Source organism: Lathamus discolor, chromosome 16 (genome assembly GCF_037157495.1).
Source record: "Lathamus discolor isolate bLatDis1 chromosome 16, bLatDis1.hap1, whole genome shotgun sequence".
Lineage (NCBI taxonomy): Eukaryota > Metazoa > Chordata > Aves > Psittaciformes > Psittacidae > Lathamus > Lathamus discolor.
Window position 1 is genome coordinate 7,536,946 of NC_088899.1, and position 17,025 is coordinate 7,553,970.

General features: G+C 46.3%; 1 protein-coding gene across 2 annotated transcripts; it reads left to right on the top strand.

Annotated features, from left to right (window-relative positions):
• Positions 1-663: 663 nt before the first annotated feature.
• TTC34 (tetratricopeptide repeat domain 34) lies at positions 664-17,025 on the top strand. Of its 2 annotated transcripts, XM_065696317.1 has the most exons (9): positions 664-751; positions 1,182-2,766; positions 3,419-3,644; positions 5,571-5,763; positions 7,682-7,848; positions 8,708-8,975; positions 9,230-9,444; positions 13,399-15,375; positions 16,588-17,025. In XM_065696317.1, exons 2-8 carry the CDS (start codon positions 1,235-1,237, stop codon positions 13,915-13,917), a joined length of 3,120 nt encoding a protein of 1,039 aa, XP_065552389.1. In that variant the 5' UTR covers positions 664-751; positions 1,182-1,234; the 3' UTR covers positions 13,918-15,375; positions 16,588-17,025. The 2 variants fall into 2 exon arrangements, with proteins under 2 accessions (XP_065552389.1, XP_065552390.1); XM_065696318.1 differs by lacking the exon at positions 664-751 and having other exon boundaries at positions 1,059-2,766.

Genomic DNA, 17,025 nt, shown 5'->3' on the forward strand with positions numbered 1-17,025 from the left:
TCTCTTTTGAACGTCGAACATGGATAAAAGGTGAAGCTCAGAAATGGCCGCTGCTTAAAGGAACATCATCAGTCTATGCAAGCTGGAAAATATAACTTCTTTACCGCTAAAAAAATACTTTATTCTTGAAAAATAACATCAGAAACGTAGAGTTCACCACAGAGTTTCCTGTTGTGTAACTAATTCGCTTCAATAGCGACAGCGAGGGCCACGGGCTCGGCACGCTTCTCCTCAGGTAACGGTTGCTGTTCCCGCCCGCCCCCGCCTCTGCCCGCCAGCCCTCAGCGGAGGCAAAGAGAAGCCAAGCCGCAGCAGCACAGCACAGCACAGCACAGCACAGCACAGCACAGCACAGCACAGCACATCCCACCCCGCTCCGCCCCGCCGCGCCCCGGAGCACAACGGCGAACAGGGGGGCAGCCCGGTGCCCTGAGGCCGGCGGCACGGCACGGCACGGCACGGCGGCATGGCGGCACGGCGGCCCGGCCCGCCCGCCAGCGTCTGCGGTCGCCAAGCAACAGGGAGCCCGGCCCCGCTCTCCGTCCCGTCCACGGCCGCCTCGACCCACCTCAGCTCAGCTCAGCTCAGCTCAGCTCAGCTCAGCTCAGCTCAGCTCAGCTCAGCTCAGCTCAGCTCAGCTCGCCTCGCTTCTCGTCGCTTCCCCTCAGCCCTCGCCTCACGTCGAGCCGCCGCAGAAGGTTCTGGCGGGAGCAGCCCCGGCCCGGTCCCGCGGGCACCCGCCCGCGCTCAGGTACTCCGGGGCTCGCCCGCCGTGGCCGCGCCCCGCGCGGGGCTTCCCTCGCCAGTGCGGGGCTGGGGCCGCAGCGGGCGCCCTGCCGGCCCCCTTCCCGCCTCCTGAAGGCAAAGGAGAAAAGGCAAATGGCGGGCGAAGCACGAGGCGAGCTGCTGCGTGCTCCGCGTGCGCCGCCAGCACCGCTGCCCCCCCGGCCGGGGGCAGCCCAGCCCCACTCCCTGGCTCGGTTGTGGGGCTGCTTCTCAGGCAGTGCTCCAGGGCTGTGCACTGAGAACCCCTGTGGCGTTCCCTCGCGTGGCGTTGCTTCCCTGTAAGCCGGTCAGTGACAGAGCTCTGGCTTCTTACAGCACCTGGGCCTGCTTATGTCCGTCAGAAAGCAAAAGCCAACCTTCCCCAGAGCCCTCAGGTTGCTGGTTTTGCTTTACAGGCCCAGCCACGCTGCCTGTGTGATGCTGCTTGGTGAAGGTACAAGCACAGAACATGTCAGCTCAGGAGCTTGCAGCGCTGCTCTGCGGAGAAGGGGACCGCCATCTCGCCCAGCAAGAGTTACCAATAGCCGCTGCTTTCTACATGGCTGCCTTTAGCTGCAGTGCCCCCACGGCGGTACAGAAAGTGAACTCCTTAGACAAAGGCCTCTGGGAGAGAGTGATCGCCACTCTGGAGATGTGGTGCCAAGGCAAGAACCAGATTCCCAAGATCCAGAGCAAGAACTTGGCTGGTGTCTCCCTCAATGTGGGAATTGCAGCCATCTTTCTCTCCACCCTAAGCCCCAACAATGTGGTGTCCTCGGTATACAAACTAGAGACCCTGCTCAGGCGAGGGTGCTCAGAGGAGGTGGTGGGTAAATGCAATACCCTGCTCAAGGCTCACCCAAAGTACTCAATGGAACTGCTGCTGCTGAGGGCATTGGCATGGGTGCTGTCAGGGACACAAGTCAGCAAAGGAATTGTGGATTATATCCAAGCCTTTGCGACACATCGGGCTGAGGCAGTGGCCTATGTGTGCACCAGGCAAAGGGATCACCTGCCACAGGTCATCCAGGCCTTCTCTGATTATCTCTTAACATATCAGGAGGAAAGCCCAGGCAGCAGTCCCTTGGACCAGTGGCTGGACAACTGCTATGACTTCCTGTCTGCTCTGGCACCGGATGATATTTGGGTGTGTGGGGTGCAGGCAGCTTACCTCTTGAAGAAAAGCAAATTTGAGGAGTGTGTGGCAGTTTGTAGCAAGGCCCTCAAGGGCTTCTCATCTGATAATAATCTGAGAGATGAGAAAGCTTTGGGTCTGCTCTTGGGACGGGCTGCTGCTTATTTCTTCTTGGGTGGCAGGATGCAAGAAATGGTGCAGGATTTAGCAGAAGCCTTTGCAGCAGCGCCTGCCCAGGCAATGAAACACTTTGAAGAGCTTTTCTCACCACACGACACTGAGAGGATAGAAAAGCAGGCTAGAACTGTCCTGGAGGTGAAGTTTGCAGCCTACAGGGAGGCTGTGCGTAGTCGGACTGAACTCAGAGGCAATCATGGTACTGAACTGCTCCCCTCTGTCATCCAGGCAGTCCAGTTCCTCCTCCAGATCTCCCCAAGCTCCAAACGTGAACTCAGTGTTCGGCTAGCAGACTGCCATCTCCTGCATGGACACATCGGGACTGCCCGGGATATCTGTGACCACCTCTTGGCAGCGGAGCAGAAAACTTACTGCAATACTCTCTTAGCATTGCGAGGATTCTGCTCCCTCCACACTCAGGACCATCAGCAAGCCCTGCAGGACTTTCAGAGGGTCATTGAACACGATTCCCCACATCCTAACAGCTGTATTAAAGCCTTATGTGGGCGTGGACTTACCCGGATTTCTGGTGGCAGCAGTTACTTGACAGCCCTCGATTACATCACAGCTTGTCAGTTAAAGCTGGAGGAAGCCATCTTCACAATCAAGTCCTATGTGCCATGGAACCAAAGAGGACTGCTGCTGAAAGTTCTCCAAGAGGAAGGACAGAAGATGCTCCAAATGAAGAGGTAGTCAGGAAGTAGTTCAGCCTGTGGGCAGAAAAAGCAACAGGGCTGTGTAGATTCTTAACAGAAAGAGAGCAGCTTGAGTCGTAGAGAGAGTACTTACTTCAGCTAACTGTGAACAGGATACAGACCCTTTTAGAGTTCCTAATTAACATAACAGGTTGAAATAAAATGACATGGGTATGGTTACTGCAGCAAAATATTGTGATAGGATCCACAGAGCCAAATCAGCTCAGTCTTTCAATGGAAGCTAATCCACGATAACACTGACTGGCATTCGCTAGGAAAGTGCGAAATTCTGGTGGGAATATGACAGATTTCTCCTTCAGAGTTATAGCTGAACCCATAATAAAACAAGTTTGTCGGTCGCTCTCAGCTCTGAACTGAAGGATTTGGTGGGCCATGAAGTACCAAACCCCTAGAAAGTGTCCTTCCAAGACAGAGCTGAGGTGCTACTGTGCACATACTTGATGCTGGCAATCCAAATGCTTTTTTCAGTGCTAACTGTATGAATGTCGTATTTAAGGCTGGGAGATCTGAGATGGGAACACTGAACTATTCCAGCTAAATCCATTACAGCCTGAGCTTTTAAAAGTAGTGAGTTTTTTCGTTGAAGGTGGTCTTTCCCCTTTTCTTCTTTTGTTTTTTCCTCCAGAGATGCCCCTGGGGTTTACCAGCTGGCTTCTCTCTTGGTGGAGCTGGACACTTCTGATGAAGCATCACAGATCCTTTGTGCTGATGCCCTGTACCAGATGGGCCGTGCAGAAGAAGCTCACAAGCTCCTCTTGGTAGCACTGTCCAGAAATCCACAGCGGTCTCCCATCCTGGCTAGACTCGCGCTTCTGCAGTTGAAGAAAGGTTTCATGTATGATGGCAACCAGGTAAGGAGCTCCTGACTAGCAGAGAGCATGGCAGAGTGATGAGTGAGCAGGGAAGAGGGTAAGATGCATGGTAGAACTTAAGAGCGATCACTTTAGAGATGTAGTCTTGCCACAGAGTGTTCCAAGGGCTTTCAGTTTCCCAGCACAATGCTCTGCTTGCTTCCTGCTCCTCAGTGTTACATGACAACCATAAGGCTTCAGGTACAAACTGCACTGTGAGGCCACCTCATCACATGCTGTAGAGTTGGAACCCACCCCATCACACAACCTGTGATGGGTTTTCCAGGAGCTGTACCTACCCCAAAATGTGCTTCAGTCATTTTTCAGGAATGTTGGTGAACTGGGCAGAGGTCTTTGAAAAGGACAGGAAATAGCTGCATTTGACCTGATTTGATACTGCTTTTACCCAGACTGCAATGAAATTACTTATTACATTATCTTGCTCAGTGGTTCATGTGCATTGCCATCTTAAAACTGAGCAGCTTGCTGTTAGAAGCAAACTTCATGAATAGCAACAGTGAGGGCTGTTGACACAGTGAAACTTGAAGGTAAGGTTCAACCTCTAGCAGAACCTGTAAGATCTAAATACAGGCCACATACGTAAGAACTTTCTGTCTGTAGCACAGGCCAGACAGGACTCCTAGCTAAATACAGCCCATTTATCATATGCTATTTAATGACACTTCTCATCAGACTTTAACCAGGCAGAGCATGACTGAGCATCCTGCCCCTGGTGACAATATTGATGGGACTGGTAATTTTCCCCTAGACAAAAGAAGGCAGAACTACTCCCTGACTGATTATCCTAATGGAGCATTGTAGAGGCGGGGAGGAGAAAGACACGGAACCAGAAGCTCAAATGTCAGTCTGCAGTTTTCTTTCTTTAGTGGCTAACGACTTGTGCTTCAAACATAGAAGAGATTCCGCCCAAGAAATGCAAAGCTGAATTACCGGGTTCTGCCATCAGAGGGAACTATTGCATTTTTTAACATTCCATATCCATTCTGCTGGCACGAAGAGAAAGGTTTTCTCGTCACCACTTCCCTACTCCCTGTGACAAATTCTGTACAATTTGCTGCCCTTGGGAAGGCTGTAAATGGATGACATGACTTTATTAGAGTTGCCCCTGGAAGCTGCATTCTTGTCTGCAGCTTCTGCTATGAGTTCTAGCTGGAACATCTGTCACTGGAAATTTGTCTTCAGAATGTTTTTGTGCCCCTGCCTGTCAGCACCCAAACACTTGTCTCTGTTGATAAAAATAATGCGTTCAGTGCATGTGGCTGGTGCATCAAGACAACTTTGTTCTTGGCCTGCCTCAGATTTGAATACTGAGAACCTGCTAAGCACATCTGCTTTACTGGAGGAAACGCCTTTTGATTCCTCTCTTTAGGAAATCTAGTAAGAAAATGCTGGGTGATTTTCACTCTAGTGAATGGAGACAAAGATACCATATGTCAGGCAAGATTCTTTTCACATTTTTTCCACATTCCCAATAGCAATCCTAAATTCACTGGTTTCAATTTTACAGCCAAAAGGGGTCACTGGAATGCTTCTGTTCCACAGAAACTGTCTCTCTGGGGCAAGCATCCTGTGGTTCAGGTGTATTTATAAAAGGAGCTAATGCTGCCCTAGGTAAGCAAGGCAGCGTTCTGTATTTCCCCAGAATGATTTCCACAACTGCAGTGGTGGTGGGGGAAGATAAGAATTAGTCTTTTCTCCAACATGCATTTACAGTGGGGCCAGCTGAGAAGTTAAGTAAAAGAGATCCATGGTCCTTGGCTGGCTGAAGCCCCAGTGAAAGGTGGGGAAGCACTGGGTAAAAGCATACTTGTCTCACTCGACAGTAATATTTCCAGCTTTAGCATATCGTCATTTCTCCTTTCATGCCAATCGTTCTCTTCTGCCTTTTTCTCTTCCTTTGTTAAGCTGCTGAAGAAAGTGATCAGAATAGGTGATACCTCCTGCCTCCTGCCAATCATGGACATCTTCAAAGATGAAGATAGGAAGCTGATGCAAACTCACTGCCATTTCAGAGCACTGACCATCCTGAAGAACAAACAGGAGGATGCTGACCTCAAAGAGGCCATTGCCTACCTTTCCTTTGCCATCATTGCTTCAGGTAGGGTTATCAACATACTGATGGGAAACACAATGTATGTCTTCCGTACACTTTACTACATGTCTTCCCAGAGGTATTTTATGTCCCATGCTTTCCTTCTTTACTGTGGTTTTAAAAAGACCCTTTTAGGATAAGCAGTGTAATGGCGTTCTTCTGTTGGTCAAGGAAAAGCAGACTGGCAGGGGAATTCTTCTGTACTTAATGTAGGGAGGCTGTTTATCACAGCAACAGATGCATGCTCAAAATACAGGGAAGTCTCAAGAAATTACTACAGAATTATCATTCCTTCTATAGAACTTGATTTTGTAGTAAGTGACTGCACACAGATGACTGAGTAATGTCAAGATCCTGGTGTCCAGCTGCTAGGTTGCACTACTATAACTTTGAAATGTTTCCCCAGAAAATGAAACTTGATCTAGAAGGAGATTAAAGCTTCTTTGAAAATACAGTATAATTGTTTCCTAAGGAAACAATTCCTAGCTTTTCCTAAGAAGCGAGATCAGGCTAACATGGAAATGCGCCTGGCATGTTCCAAGTAAAACCATGTTCTTATGGAAATGTGCCTCTCACTCCAAGCAAATGTTATGACAACAGCATTGAGAAGAAAGAGAGACTGGTTTATGGAAATGGGAAAAAAAACGCCCTGTTAATTGCTTTGAGCTAGTTCCATTTCACAGCCCAGGCATTCCAGCTTATCCACTCCCCACCTGTTAGAGCAGATGCTTTCTTCTCTCATTTGTGCTGTTCCTATTCCTTCCTAGCAAAATCCCCAAGGGTTCCTTCTAACTAATTGAATCCTAATCCAGCTCAGGTCCTGAGGTGATGGTCATGCCATTGGTCAGTTGTCTCCAGTTGTTGCACATTAATGATGTCTTGGAGAAAGGTGTGTTGGAGGGACAGATGTGCAGATACAAAAACATTCCCTTGTTTTCCTTTTGCTCCTTTCCAGAGCAGCATCACAACATTGTCTTTTAGAGGTCCCCTAAAATACCTGGGAGACCTTATGGCAGAATTGCGAAGGAGAAAGGTTTGCAGACCTCAAAAATTCACAGCAGCAGTTTGGTGACAAGTGGCAAACAAGGAATTCTCTGCACTGTCAGCTAGCTGAGCCTGGGTATGCCAGAGGCAGCGGAAAAACACTGGCCTGCATGGAAAGTTTGAGTGTTTAAGAACTGCAGACCACTCCTTTTGCTTCCGTTGGCTGTTCCTGAGGAGTCCCACTCTTGCTGGGACAAGAGGCAATCAGAAAAGCAGTCATGGATATTTGAGGAGGGAGTGTTGATGGACATATGTATGTTTTTATTAGAAACCAGGAGGCTTTTGAGCTAGCTGAGCAATGTGATTTTATGATTTTCATTCTGTTACCTTTTCCACTCATTCAGCTTTTTATTACAATGTTCTTTTGGCGTGTTTAACTAGCCTGAAGACTCTTTGAAGTGGGGCCTGTGTTTTTGGCGTGCCTGGCACAGTATAGTTCCTGTCTGGAAAGTTAGAGTTGAGTCACAGTAGGACAGTTACAGTTAGAGTATGCATTAGCAATTCCACTGGCAACAGAAACAAAGGAAACTATCACTTAAGTACTCTCATATACTTCATCAAGCAAAGTGGCATTTTCCTATAGCTTCATCTGGATATCCTTGGATATCCTCTCCAGCACCCTCCTGTCTCCTGTCCAGCACTTCTTCCTGTCACATCTGTGGACTGCAGTTCCTTACCAGAGCACATTTGCCTCTACCCAGCACACATCTCTTGTTCCACCACAGCTCTGAATAAAGTATTTACTTTTCACTCCTGCAGTCACCACAACACAACGTGAAGGTCTACCACATCATTTGCACTTGGCCACTTTGAGGCCCTTCAGTGGGGTTTATAGTTGTCACACGCTCCAAGTAAGCATGGCTGCATCTCTGTTCTCCAGGGGGTTATGCTGAAGACTGCCTTCTCATCAGGGCTCGATGCTATGGGCACCTTGGTCAGAAGAAAACTGCCATTTTTGATTTCAATGCTATCCTAAAGGAGGACCCTAGGAACGTGCAAGCTCTGAGTGGACGAGGACTCATTTACCTTGCTCTGAAGCAGCAGAAGGTATTATCATATATTGATTTCGTGGTGATATTTCTGATGGCATTAAGCAGTATTAGTGTGAGGTACCCCAGGTTTTTCATGGACTCACTGAAATCAAATGAGTTTACCAGAGACTTTGGGCAGTGAAAGGCTCTTGCTTTGGCTGGTGTATCAGTAGTCCACGTGACCTTATTGATTTCCTTTCCCAAGTCTAGAGAGAGGAAAACAAAACCTTAATCATAGCTCTTACTGGGACTACCATGCATTGATTTGCAATGCAGCAAACTCTCCCTTATATTTGATATCACATTTTCAGGACATGATGTTGCATTAAATGAAATGTAGCAACAACAAGAGGAGAAAGAAAGAACAGTTTCAAGGTTCAGTCAGTCCCTCTCCACCACCTATGAAAGCTTATGTGTACAATTAGTTTTACAGTGGACTTTGGAGATTGCAGTCTATCATTGCCTGGAAATCATGTCAGATGTCTGCATGGTTTATCTGCTTCTAATATGGTCAATAGCCTTACACTTTACCTGCATATCACACCATTGATTGTGTGGATTTGTGCTGGTTTATCCTGGCTAGCCCAAATCCTGCACTTACTCATTCACAGCATCTCCTCCTTGTTGCTCTAAGATGTTTTTTCAATGATAATCTGAGTTCAAAACACTGCAAATCGTCATTCGAACCTGTCCTTATGCTCTTATATCAGCTTTGCAAATGAAAACAATGCATCACAAGGACAGAGAGGAGCAAAGAGCTTCCAAAGGTGTGCAGATGCCTTGTGGGACAGCAAAGAACTGAAAACACCTAAAAGAAAAAAATATCAATTCATAGTTATTGTGCCATTTCATTTTCTGGCCTTGTCTTCACACAGGAAGCAGTGCAAGATTTGATCTCAGCACTGAAGGTGGAGGCAGGAGCTGTGATCCCAGCAATCCTGGCTTTAAAGCACGAAGCCCAAGGTTTGATCACTCAGTGGCTCCTTCAGCATGGCAGGGCTGTGTTAACTGAGCTTGTTGCTACTAATGACCTTTCAAAAGAAGAAACCCTCAGCGATCTTCTCATGCTTGCAAAAGCACTCATTCAAATTGACAGGGATGCACCATACCACATCTTCTACACAGATGTTTTAATTGCAAATGGTGAGTTCCAGTTCTTTCACACTGCGGTTCAGAGTAAGGGAATGAAAGAAAGCCAGTGTTAAATGGCAAAAGCACTGCTGTAGAGTACTTCTCAAGAGAAGTTTGCAGATGTTTTGGGAAAGGGTATGAAGTAATTAATACCCTTGGGTGTGGACAGTGGACAGGCTGCTTAAATCCTGCTTTAGTAAGTTTTCTTGATGCCTTTCTCTCCACATGGAATGGGTTATATAGCTTGTACTGATGTTAACCCCCAGGAAGGTATGAAGAGGCCCTCAAACACCTTCAGGAAGCATTTGGCTGCTCTCTTGCTGATGACTTTGCTAGTGCAAGGCTGGCGGTGCTGCAGCTGAAGAGGAGGAACGTGACAGCAGCAGCTCACTCACTCAGTGTCCTGGCTAAGAGAGATGAAAGGGAGCTGGGGTTTCTCCTGAACTTCACAGACGCTAAGCAACGGCAGCACCTTGCTCAGGTACAATCTGTTTTCTATGCCACATGGCTGCATTCAGTGGGGAAGGAAATGGGAAGCAATCCTGCAAGGCTGCAGGGATTTTCCCTGCCTTGTCTTGAATAGAAGTGTGTGGGAAGACCGTTTATCAGAGGCACGAGGAACAAATTGGTTTCTTCCTCCAGCCTTCACTCCAGCCAGATCAGGGAGTTGAATCCAAACTTCTTTCAGTGCAGTGACCTTGCTTCAGTCTCAAATAATTCATCATTACCACTTCTTGCCACTTGGGGGAATTTCTCCTTGGTCTCCCTAGTATGAGACCTGGTTAATCCCAACGCTAAAATGCAGGGGATGTGAGGGGCAGCTGCTAGAGATTTAACAAGATCGTTGCTCGGCCCGTTCTCTGTACAAGTTACACAGTGCTCATACCTGCCTTCGGGGGAAGGGGAATTTATCTTTGTTCATTTTCTTGCTGAAATTAAACTCAGGGTTCTGATTCAGTCACATTAAATGCTTCAATTCTTTTTGCTCTTTTGTGTAACATTTAGAAATGTAAATGTATTAGTATAAAACTATGAGCCTTTGAGACTGGCAGTGGTTTTCTCAGCTGAAACCTTGTGCCACAAAAATGGCACATTGTTCTAGCCCACAAAGTATGGATTTTTCAGTCTTTTCTTCAACTTTCTCCCCCAAAGTACATCCAGCTCTGAGAAAACACCTTCAGTAATACAACAGGACAAGGTCAGACTGATGGTGAGGAGTTTTAACATTCACTCAAGCATCTGCAATTCTGATTACTCAGAAGCTGCGTGTTCTGAGAATCAGTTTGCTTTCTTTTACTCAATTTGGAGATTGTGTGCACCCTGGTGAGAAGCTATATTGTTATGCTTTCTCCCAGGTTATAAAACAAACAACATGCTGCTATACTTAATGTATCTTGAGAGGAGTGCTTTGTGAGTATCTTAGCAAAACAGCAGGAGGATGTAAGTAAACAAGTATCAATTTGCTGGTCCCTAGATAAACCCCATCACAGAGAAAAGAGCCACTCTCTTCTGATAATATAAAAAAAATCAGCCTGACGGGGAAGAGTTTTAAGATTTCAGAGCCAATTTGCAATCTTTCACTATATAAAGTTGATAAAGATACAATCAGGAGTGTGTTTAAGGAGGCCCTAAGGAGGTGTCTACAAGTGAAGATACATTTTACAGCTGAATTTCCCTTGCTGCCACATGACTCGTTCTGTGTGGAAGTCACAGCTCAGTCCATCTGTGCTGCTCTCTGAGCAAACACAGGAGGGATGTTCTTATGCTGTCAGGAAGGAAAAAAGAGAATCAAAAACCCCAAACAACCTAATTTGTGGACAGTTACACTGCGGTGATGGTGCCACAGGTTAGTGGAACCTTTAACAGGGCAGAGGCACTTTATTTCTGTCTTTTTTAGCAGCTGTGGAACAGGGTCTGGAACAAACCCCTCTTCCAGTGGCTCATTTATCACGACAGATTCCTCTCCTACTTGGGAGGATAAGGGTGGCTGGAACTCAGCCCCAGTGCTGGAAGTCAAATAGAGTCGTTTTCATTTTTTAATCTGGTGCCTTTGTTCAGTGAGCAAACACTTGGACTCAAGCACCGGGAGCCTGTTCATGTGTTCTGATCTTTAAAGAGTCAATGGCTGTGATTACTTTTATAGCTGATCAGCCCAGAATCACGAATCTTTTTCTACATGTATTTTGTGACCAGGGGATAAGTATGGACCTTGCTGGGCTGGGGAAGGAATTGGTTAATTCACCTGCCCAGTGTCTCAGAGGATTTCCCAGCAGCACTTCCTTCTGCCTGCGAGGTTATTGCAGTTTGTGTGTGAAAGGAAGATCTCAGTAAAAGAAGAAAAAGCTTACAGACAGCATTAGTGCCCAGGGATGGCCTGACTTTGCCAGGGCTCCTAATGACACTCCAGAGGAGGTGGTTCTTGCTGTTCCCTCCATGTCACAAGTAAGGAGACTGAAGCAAAGAAGGGTTTAGTGGTTAGGCTCAGCCCTTCATCTCAGCACTCCATGTACAAAAGCATTGCTGCCACATTGTTCTAGAGTGTTTGGAGATTACAGGCATTATAGCAACGTGTCATCATTATCCTGGAGTCTGATCTGAAAGGCTAAAAATAGTTCTCTAAGAGCTGAATAGGAAAGGGTGGAGGAAGGAGAGCTCCTTCATGTACTTCATGAAGAACAAAGCAATGAACCACTTGCATTATTTATAGTTAAAGGGGTCCCATGCTAAGAAATTTGTAAACAACTGGGAGAGCCCCATGGGAATAGGAATCTGAAAGATTTATTAAGCTGCAAAAGGTCAGAGGAAGGGAGTTTGCTTGCTGCTAGTGCAGCTTCAACCCTTCAGTTTCCTATGTCAGAGGTTAAATGCATGACTGATTGCTAGCTCCTTGCCCAGATCCTCAGAGCTGCACTCTCTCTTGGCTGTTGACATGCCATAGGGTATCCAGAGCTGCTTCCTATGAAAGCTATATATGGTGTGTAACAGAATTAGGCCCTCAGCCCAATGCAGAAGTTGCCATTCCATGTGCCTTCATAGGATATGGACCCCAAACAAGGCCTGCAGGTAAAGAAGGAAAGACTTGCTCTGAACTGTTCCGAAAACATCCAGTCCACTTCCAAAGCCCAGTGCTTATCAGGCCATCTTCTGGAATTTACTGCCCAGAGACTAAATCTTGGCTGTAATTCCATGTCCATTAAACTCCTAATTCCTCATTCTCTTTCTAAGGAGGTGAACCATGGCCAATTTCAACACAAGATTAGGCACTAGGGACTGGAACCACAAATGCACCAAATAGTGGTATTTTCAGTTCTTGATTACGCAGTGAGGTAATTAGATGGTAGAAAGGAACACAGAGACCTAATCCAGGAAGCAGTCCAATGCCCAGTGACTGATGGCCCTTTCCAGATGGCACCAGAATTATTTCAGTCTAGAAGTCATCAGCAGTGTGAACATGGACTGCAGTTCACCTCTGAATGGACTACACAGCCTGCTCTTGGCCTTCCAAAGTCACCTGCAAGGAGGCTGGTGGCAAAGTGCTTCTCAAAAGCCACGTGCAGAGAGCAGCTAAACTCACTTGTGTAATAACCTTCTGGCTTTCCGTGCCCTTCCTATTTTTCTTTCCATAAGTCTTCATATTTGTCTTTGCTCGGAAGATGATGAGCAAGGAGGATGCTAATTAATCTGTGTTACACACCAAAAATGAGCCGCAGCTCAGTCCCTTTAAATCAGGAATGAGACCGAACTTGAAGTGTCAGCTTGTTTGGCTCAGCTTTCTGTAAGACCTAAGCTGCTGGCGGCACCTTGTTAAATATTCGCTCTGCTGCAGCATGTTAAAAGCTTTATTTATTACCAGTAAAGAGAAATAATGAAAAATCCATTTGAGGCAAATAGTTCTAATGGAGTTTTCTTTGATCTTTGTGAACCTGAGTTTTTGCGGCTCTTTCTGCCTTCCCTATCTTGTTGTTTTCCCCTTCAGATAAGGGCAGACTTGCACTTGAGGGTCACGATTAGCAAAGCCATCAGTTGGCTTTTTTTTCCTATAGCTTGGGGAAGCTTCAGTAGAGACCAGCCTTCATAATCAGCACATGCAAATGTCTGTGGGCAGTACGTGCAGATGCAGTTTCCATCTAGTCACCTTTGGAGCAGAGCATGGCAGAAATGTGGTTTCATGAAGAGAACACTATAAACTTTTAGCAAAACCTGCACAAAGAGTGGTTCAGAAACTCCTGAGAGAAAAGAAAGTGCCCATAGATCCAAGGTTTATCTGCATGCGAAGATACGTGCCAATTACATGTTCTCCAGCTAGGTGCAACTTCAACATTTGAGTTGTATCCACAATTTCTTAGTGTCTGTGTCTACCTGTGCCCAGTCCAGACTACATATTTCAGGCGGTTTCACTTTTAATAACTAATATTAAGTTACTTTCTGTCCACAGGTAGCAGCCCAGAAAGGAAATGTGCTGATTAAAGAACATAGCTATGAGAAGGCTCTTGGTTATTATACCCTTGCTGCTTTGGCAAGCAAAGACAGCCCAAGGTATCTTCGACAGAGGGCTGCTTGCCTTATGCACCTGAAAAGATACGACAAAGCTTTACAAGACCTGGAGAAGGTGATCCAGCAGCACAGCCGGAGCAGTCTGCAAACACGTGCTGAGGACCACTGCTCCAAAGGACACCTCCTGCTGTCAGTGGCTGAGGAGGAAGCAGCAGTTAAGCAGTATATCGAGGCACTGAAGCTGGATGAATCTGTGGCATTATGCAGCATCATGAATGGCCCTGGCAGTGAAATGTTAACCAAAGCATTTCTTAAGGTTGCCCAATATCACATTGAAATGCAGCATTACGAGGAGGCCTGGGAAATCACAGCCTATGGGCTTAAAATTGATAAAAATGCTGAACTGAAAAAGCTGAAAACAAGACTTAAGCGAGAAGCATCCAGCTGTAGCATACATTAATGCGTGTGTTTGGGGATGTGTCTGATTGCTTTCCAGTTTGTGAGGCTGCAAGAACAAGGGAAAGATGAAAAGCTCGTGCTAAACATGCAATGGACATGCCACTGAACATGGTACAGCAAGATTAGAAAGAGAGTTTCAGGCCGTGAAACTAAACTGACCAGGAGAGCACTAAGAAAGAGGCAAATTGTAGTATTCAGTAAGCTTTTAAAATTGCTGTGGGTGTATGTAAGCTCCCCCTTGGGAAGAACGTGTTTTGTCTGGATAAGGTGATCTAATTCTAACACATGGGTTCCAACCATAGTGAAGGAAAATGAACAGCTTGCAGCATATGAATAATCACCATGTATTTCCTTGCTATTTGATTAATTTTACACATACTGTTCTAATAAGTACCCCCATTTTCATGGGCCTTTTAAAAAGATCTGTCAAAACTAACTTTTGTAATGTAATTGTGAAGAACCGTATGTGTAACAGCACTCAGCTGACCCGCTCCGGAATGGAACTGCCCTTGTCATCATCCAGTGGATTTGCAATGATCGGCACCAATACAGGGGAATGGAGCAGTACAAATGCCAAGTAAGCTGGTTTTCTGTCCCAGGAAATATAGGTAATATGAAGGATGAGACTCAGAGATTAAATATCCAATCTAGTGACCAGTGCTCTGTTATATGGGATACACAAACAGCTACACTACAGACTTGGGCTACCAGATCCCTGTGCCTGTTACCCGGGTCTGTCAGCAGGGGCGCCTAGTCAATATCATCTACCCCGTCCCGGATGGTCATGCAGAAGGGACAGCACTGGAGCATGGGCTAAATGAGAAGTGATCAATGTACAAGGAGGAGGTTAGGGCTGGAGGCAGCAGCCAAGATGGTAATGTGGTTTCTGCAGTGGTTCAGCACTCTTCCTTCACCATCCATGCTGCACAGCACGGGAATCAGCATCTCACCTGCTCTGGAGGGTTCTGCCTGCCATAGCTTCACCACCCGTAAGGACAGTGAGACTCAGGGGCACAGAGATGGTGCTGATAAACCCACAGGGTTTCATCTGTGCAAAGGGAGCCCACAGCTTCAGTTGGAAGCAGTGTGGCTGTGCTGTGCAAAAAGGAAACAACGAGGTGGGGCCCAAAGCAACAGACTCGTGTTTGTTTTGACTGCTCCAACCGAATTCTCCCAATGTTTATGGAGTGTGATAATACAACCATGGAGAAAAATAGAAACTGCTGTTGAAAACAAAGATTAAAGCAATGCTGAGACCTGCTCTCCTGCTTTGATTGGGATGAAAGGGAAAGGGAACATTTTCTTGTTTGTTGCATTGTTTTCTGAAAGGCAACATTCCAGAGGGAAACTTCATCCAGCAGCCATGCAGTCAACCCAATAGGCACTGATACCATCTCTACCCTTGCATCTTTTTTGTTTCTCTGCATGATCTTTTGTGGTTTTTTCCCTAAGAGCACAGGTAAGGCTGGGCTTCTTTACCTCTTAAATTCAAGGAAAGTTACTCTGATTTAATCCTAGTGACACAGATGCTCCTAACGTCTTCCTTTTTGCTCCTAACTGGCATCAGGATGCTACTGGATAGTTTCCAACTGCCTGACCCATTTAGGGCTGACCAAAAGTTAAAGCATGTCACAAAGGGGTGGGTACCAGTTGCCTCTTAAACACTGACAGACTCAGGGCATGGCCACTTCTGGGAAGCTTGTTCCAGTGTTTTACCTCCCTCTCAGTAAAGAAACTTTCCTAATACTTAGTCTGAGATATATAGTCAGAAAGACCATGAATCTGGTTCTCCTTCCACTTGTCCATGCTGATAGATAGGAATAATATCAGTACAACAAGTGTATGAAGAAAGAGCCTGCTGGGTTAATAGCCTCTGCTGAGAGCAGCAGTACCAACCTGTTTTTTCTTCTCTGTCCTCTTTCTGTACCCACTAAACCGCTGTGATCAAAGTCCTTATCTTTGCCTGTGCCGAAGCTTCTGACTTTTCTTTATTTCTCACATATGTGCTTGCTTCTCCAACTAATTTCTCGGAATATGCAATAGATTTTTGTGATTAGTCACAGAGAGGGGTCTGATGAGCAGCAATATGCATGCCCAGCACAATTTCACGCTCACCACAACCTGTTCTGACATGCATTTCCCAGAGTCCTGAGGAGCAGACAGGATTAAATGCGATCCATCTACTACTATTACACTGATGGTATCTCCCAAAACCCCAACATGCTGCACTTTGCAGGAGTCCCAGGTACCAACCATTGCTAACAGACAGTCGCCAACACTGGCTGTGGTTATAACTCTGGCTAATTGTGATCTTTCATGCACTGCCATGGAGACCATCTAAGATGCCTTAACAGGATCACTGCACTTGAGGCTGGCTCTAGCCAGAGTGCTGCTATGTGAAACTAGCTATCACAGCAATCAGCAGAGGCCATTGCTCTCACTAGGGAGCTTTGGCTGCTTCCCTTTCAGCCTGCTCTCCCCCGCCAGCAATAGTTATGCACCAGAGATCTATCAGTATTCATCAGCAAACATCTCCCTCCCCTCCAGGCTGATAAATCTCATCCTTATCTGTTGCCATACCCATATGAAGGTCTGGGAGCACTCAGCTGAATCCCCTACTTCATTATATACATGCCACTTTCTAACAGGATATTGTTTCCACTTCTTCCAGATTGAAGAGTCTGGACAACAAAACTGCAGTGGTCATCTCTGTCTGTTTCTTTAACGTTAAGCTGCAATCCATCAAGACTGTGGAGCTGTTTCCAGCTGCTTTGAGACACATCCTCCTCCTGTGCACACAGCCAGTGGTTTACTTCAAAAAGGATCTCTGCTGTAACGCTTGCTCCTTGCAAGTCTGTTGTGCAATGTGCTTTAGGACATATCCTTGTGGCATGCTGCTGTAAATGTTAGACAATTGTGAACAATTCAAGTGGGTTTATGTGAACCAACACCAATGTAATCAAGAAGAGAGTATGGCCTGAAAACCTATGTAAATAATGGAACTGGATACCCCTTCATTTGTAATCCAGCTTGAAGCTACGTTCGTCCCAAGGAAAGATTAAATGCCTTTAGTTTAATCAGCTCTGAGCTCTATCCAGACACTACCAAA

Bases quoted from the DNA above. Each gene is read 5' to 3' on its own strand.
- TTC34 (XM_065696317.1), top strand. From the start codon at position 1,235: ATGTCAGCTCAGGAGCTTGCAGCGCTGCTCTGCGGAGAAGGGGACCGC. The intron at 3,645-5,570 runs GTAAGGAGCTCC...TCCTTTGTTAAG, and splicing joins TCATGTATGATGGCAACCAG to CTGCTGAAGAAAGTGATCAG. The intron at 5,764-7,681 runs GTAGGGTTATCA...TCTGTTCTCCAG, and splicing joins CTTTGCCATCATTGCTTCAG to GGGGTTATGCTGAAGACTGC.